Raw genomic sequence first — 5,817 nt, 5'->3', positions numbered from 1 at the left:
CCACCCGATTCCCTCCCGTCAGGCTCCTCCACATCCTTTTATTCCCAATTTCACACAACAGCACACAGACTCCTCAGGCCTTCTCCTACAAACAAGAAGTTTTAGAAAGGATGTCATTATCCTCCACCAGATTTTTTTTGTCCTTGTGAAGCTAAAAATTGTGTTATTTTTTATATTTTGTGAATCAAAGAAGCCACTGATGAAAAGGCTCCAGTGTGTGGGCTCCTGGCGTCTCTTTGCTCGCTGATGCAGCAGCTGTCGCTGCCTCTAGACGTGGTGCAAACTCTTAAATCAAACCAGCATGAAAATGTTTTGTCGCTCTGCAGCAAAGAAGAGGCTGACGCTGTCAGAGGAGACGGACCTTGAAGCCACCACGGAGGAGAGCATCGAGTGCGTCTCCTCCTCAGACCTGGAGAGGAACAAAAAGGACGAAGCTCTGGGAGGGAAGGTGGGTGTCGAGGTCAGCTTTCATTGTTTCAGTTCCTCTTACACACACACGTCACGAAGAAGAGGAGTTTTAACCTCAATCCTTAATGCAGAATCACCTCACCAAGTTTAATCATCTGCTTTTATTTTAACTCAAATTTAATGTAACTCACTGAATAAAACCAAACCCAGGAACCAGTGGTGGGCACTAGTCCCCCTAAAGCGCAAAAGCGGACCTAAATTTCTTCTTTGTGCTTTATGGGTTTTACTAATTTATTCAAATGACATGCAGATTTGCACTTTCTAAATTTAAAATTGAGTAGTGCTAATCGCAAATAACATTACAGTTTCAGTCATCAATACGCTCTAAAGAAAAAGGAGAAAACCGTCTAATAGAGACGTGACGTTCGCAAACGATCCAAATCTTTTGAACGGCTCTTTACAACGAATGATAGGAGCCAAATCGCGGGCAGTAACGAACCATTTGTAGTTTTAGTTTGTTTATTCCTCATATAGTCTTAATTTTTTTCATATTTAAATCGCTCCCGCTTTGCTTTTTCATGGAAAACAGGCGGAGTTGTGGAGTACAGAAGCTCACGGTGAGAGGGGGAGGGGGGTTTCCGCTTGACAAAACAAATGGTTCCACCCATGTGACGGGACCTAATTTCCCTCTGGGATCAATAAAGTATTTTTGAATTGAATTGAATTTGAATTACGTTGTTACATACGGCTACGTGATGACATATTTCCCTACGTGATGACGTAATACGTTCAAAATCGAACGGATCTTTTGAATGGCTCTATGAAATAAAGGGCTCCCCAAGATCCGAATCCCTTCAAAGATCCATTTATCCCATCTCTACCATCTAAACTCACTACGTTCTGTAGCAATATACTTCATTAAAGTTTCAGCATCATTTTCTTGARCACTGGAGGGGAAAGCCGTCTCTTCTTAACACAACGGACCCCTGCTGTGTGGAAACAGCGACCCCTCAGACAGCATTGTGTTCAGAGCTTAATACTCTCACTGTCACAGTCTCTTCTGTGTGACGGCTTTCATTTAGTAGAGTTCCCACAATCCTTTCATGGCAGGAAGCAACTGGAGCTGAGGGACAAACAAACAATATCCAGCCATCAGTTTTGTTATTTAAATACTTATGAGCTTTGGGAGGATAGAGGGAGGAATTGTAATATATGTCCCGCTGCATCTTCACCAACTTGCTGTCTCACGTCGTATTGAAGCTCACACGAGACAGTTTAAATTCACACTCTTATTTTGAAATGAACGGGTTCCTGTTCGTCCTGTAGGCTACCCAGAATGCATCACTTTAGTTTTACAATAAACAGTTTAAAATCACTAACATATCTGCAGGTTTTCTTACTGAAGCCCTACCTTAAACATAAGAAAATTACCAAGAAGCAGCAGAACTAGCAATCCACAACTATTTATTTTTTTAACACCATGACTCAAAAATCGGTTTCAACAAATCACCTCCCCAAACTGCAGCAATACAAGCCAGTCTGTGAATGGAAATTACCTTTCCACTAGTTGGCAGTACTGTGATGGACTTGCAACCTGTCCAGGGTGTACCCTGCCCCTCGCACTGTGACTGGTGGATATGGGCACCAGTGACCCACGCGACCCTGAAAAGGAAGAAGCGTGTACAGAAAATGGATGGATGGATGGATGGATAGTTGGCAGTATTGTGCTGYTGACATGTCTCATGGTGTCACTGGAATGTTTTCTGGTGAACATAGACAGATTTGTGCTTAATGTTTAGCTTCTGCTAAGTTATTGTGAGTATATGTGCTTTTGAACTTGCGGACCTAAATAAATTGACTAGAATTTAGAAATTGCGCAACTAAATTTTGAATAAGCCCTGTCCACCACTGCCAGGAACCAAACTTCCTGTAGTCTTCTAAAGTGGGTCAACAACTTTCTGAAGGTTCGCTTTGCTTAAGTTTGTTTTTATTTTGAGCCTTGTGTCAAACATTTTTTCCAGATGAATTTAATTTTTAACATTGAGTCATTTCTCTCTGATTCGTGTGAATCATTCAGACAGGAAACCAGCTGTAACCCTCCTCCTGTTCTCAGCACATCACTGCAGCAAAACCACTCGACTAAAAACACTCAMCATTCAAATGCACTCGACAATAAAAGTTGATTTTTATATTAAAGGTTACATTTTTCAATCATCATCATCCTAAAGTTCTTATTGTGATTTGTTTTCTAAGATGACCTCCAGTGTTTTACTGTTTCTCTACAGTTTTAGTTCAATGAACCTAAACACAGCTCTTAAACTAGAGTCAAATATACTGATGTAAAGTGAAATAAAAATTAAACATTTATTACCGTGTTCACCAGGTAGACAAGCTGCAGAAACTAAAYTAACACGAGTGAAGAACATATTTTTCCACAGTGCATGTGCTTTTTAATCATAGATTTTTTTACCTCCACCAACGGTGAGAGGTAATGTTTTCGGTCGCGTCTGTCTGTCTGTCTGTCTGTCTGTCTGTCTGTCTGTCTGTCTGTCTGTCTGTCTGTCTGTGGACAACATTACTCAAAAACTTATGGACGGATTGTCATTACATTTACAACACATGTGGATACTCACACAAATAACACACCATTAAATTTTGCTGTTGTTCCGGATCACGATGCGGGTACAGGAATTTTTTTTTTCTTTTAATCCTCTCAGATCGGCAAAGCTGTGATGCTTTCACAGGACTTCTGTAAAAAACTGTGACAGCTTTCAGTGTTTGGACTTCAAACTTTATAAAAGTAATGTTAAAACCAGATGTAATGATGAATAATTCTTGCCATAATGTGCGCATGTTTACACATTTGGTGCACATTTAGAGAACGTTTTGTGACCAGAAAGTGTGTGACTGCACCATGAAACCCATTTTTCCCATTTCCTCAAACACACCACATCGTCAGTAGGCTTGTACAAAAATCGATGRAGATTGAGGAAGAGGAGTGATGTGGTGGACTTCAGACTCTGAGGTTGTTTGTTTGTTTGTTCATTTTTCTTAATATTTAAATGAGACCAGATCAAGTTGAGAGCTATTTGTGCTCCACNTCTGTCTGTGGACAACATTACTCAAAAACTTGTGGACGGATTGTCATGACATTTTTACCACATGTGTGTACTGCCTCAAGTAACACACCACTAAATTTTGGTGATGTTCCAGATCACGATGCGGGTACAGGAATTTTTTTTTCTTTTAATCCTCTCAGATCGGCAAAGCTGTGATGCTTTCACAGGGCTTCTGTAAAAAACTGTGACAGATTTCAGTGTTTAGACTTCAAACTTTATAAAAGTAATGTTAAAACCAGACGTAATGATGAATAATTCTTGCCATAATGTGCGCATTTTTACGCATTTGGTGCACATTTAGAGAATGTTTTGTGACCAGGAAGTGCGTGACTGCACCATGAAACCCATTTTTCCCTTTTCCTCAAACACACCACATTGTCGGTAGGCTTGTACAAAAATCGATGGAGATTGAGGAAGAGGAGTGACACGGTGGACTTCAGACTCTGAGGTTGTTTGTTTGTTTGTTCATTTTTCTTAATATTTAAATGAGACCAGATCAAGTTGAGAGCTATTTGTGCTCCACTCTATCCACCTCTCACCAAACTTTGGGGGGAAAATGTGCAGAGCGTGGTTGTGACCACTGAGCGTGGTCCTCACAAAGATAGGAAGACGCGTGTGTGTATGTGTGATTAGACACGCGATGAAAACTGCTTTTTTGAATCCCTTAGCACCGACGYGAAAGCTTTCAACAATAACGTCGGGCCACGAGTCTGACTTTTTTCCTTTTTTTTTTCACATTGGACTCCACCGGGAAGAAATCCTGTGCATACTGCTGCTTAAATGTTCACTACGTCAGAACTTATTCTGCAAATGTGTTTCCATCTCTGCTTTTGTGCATTAACTCTTACAGGATGGGGGAAATTGGACTTGGCGGAGGTTTGCACTCTCTGAGTGCTTCTAGTTTCATTTTAAAAACAGATTTAGACAAACAAAATAAATGGTTTCTATTTTCATTTTATACTTCCTCTGGTTATCTTTAGCTTGAGCTTTTTGACCAAGTGACGTGAGACAGGTTTGTTTGTTTTCTTTTTTCAGACTCAGTCCTGCTGATCATGAACTCAGACTAACACAAGCTGAAAGTTTAGCTCCATAAAACTTCAGTGCAGTTCAGAGTGACTCAACTTTCCTGCAGCTTGTTTGTAGAGAAAATAAATTTAAAGAGCTCCACAAGGTCTCTTTAATATTGATGTATCTTGTGATTTATTGATGAAACCGCAGCACTTCTCTGCTAACACTGTGATGTCTTACAAACCGCTGTCTGTTCTCCAACATTTGACTGAGGCTCGTTTCGTCCCCGAAGCGCCGACTGCTTTGATTCTACAGGAGAGGAAAGTCTTGTAGTCAAAGACGGTTCAGAACTTTTAAAAGGAAGTTCTGTGGACAAAGTTATGGACACATGACATTTGACTTGTTGTAGACAGCCTTTTGGACAAACTCAGTTAACTGAAATATCATTTATTTCTAATAGAACCAACAAATCAATAATAACTTTTTGTCTAATTCAAACCTCTTTAACTCAGATCTTCATCATGTGACTCATTAACTTAAATAACCTGTGAAAGAAAACATCTTTATATTTACAAAAATTGGCATAAAACACACAATTGTACCTATTTTCTCACATAACTGGCATATTTTCTTTTAACTTGGTTCAGCCAAAGTGAAACAGGAAGTGACATCAAAGGGAAACTCTAAGAATAAACTCCCTGGTCTTTGTTTATTGGAACATTATTTGAACTCTGACTCTTCTTCATCTCTCTAATAGAGACTCAAAATAATCTACAGCAGCATGAAATCTTTTTTGCAACATGTTATCAATGTCTTTTCAAAAATGCATTCATATTTATTACAAAAATTTGATGTCAATGTCACTTTAAAGTGCCTGTGATGTCAAATTTTTTGCATTGGTAAAATATTGCAAAATAAATTTTCATGTGGCTGAGATGAACAGTTGTTGAGATGTTTGCCTGTGRAGAAACAGGAAGTGATGTCAAAGGGGAATGTCTGCATGTGAACAGAACATTGGGCCTCATGCAAGAACATGTTCATATTCTTACCCTAAATTTCTCTTACTTTTGTAAGAGTCTGCCACGTCAGATTCAACAAACTCTTCTATCTTCAGGAAAAGTGTGTAAATGAGCTGCGTAAATTACACCTGTTCGTATCCAGCTGCTCGTGCACGCGAGAGGAGATTAGCATAATTACCACCCCAAAAACACCATATAAGGCAATGTTTCCTGCCTCAGATACAAGGAACTGTCCAGAGCTAATACACACACACACACACACA

At 39.6% G+C, this 5,817-nt stretch overlaps 1 protein-coding gene across 1 annotated transcript in view; it reads left to right on the top strand.

Annotated features, from left to right (window-relative positions):
- Nucleotides 1-5,817, top strand: part of LOC106528423 (carboxyl-terminal PDZ ligand of neuronal nitric oxide synthase protein) — a 31,846-nt gene that overhangs the window by 18,718 nt on the left and 7,311 nt on the right. The window contains exon 7 of the mRNA XM_014023591.1: nt 327-448. Coding sequence (XP_013879045.1) covers nt 327-448 — 122 coding nt within the window. The remainder of the gene's footprint in view (nt 1-326; nt 449-5,817) is intronic.

Source organism: Austrofundulus limnaeus, unplaced genomic scaffold (assembly GCF_001266775.1).
Source record: "Austrofundulus limnaeus strain Quisiro unplaced genomic scaffold, Austrofundulus_limnaeus-1.0 Scaffold378, whole genome shotgun sequence".
Classification (NCBI taxonomy): domain Eukaryota; kingdom Metazoa; phylum Chordata; class Actinopteri; order Cyprinodontiformes; family Rivulidae; genus Austrofundulus; species Austrofundulus limnaeus.
The sequence above is the reverse complement of the archived record's forward strand: the minus strand, read 5'-3'. Positions and strand labels throughout refer to the sequence as shown.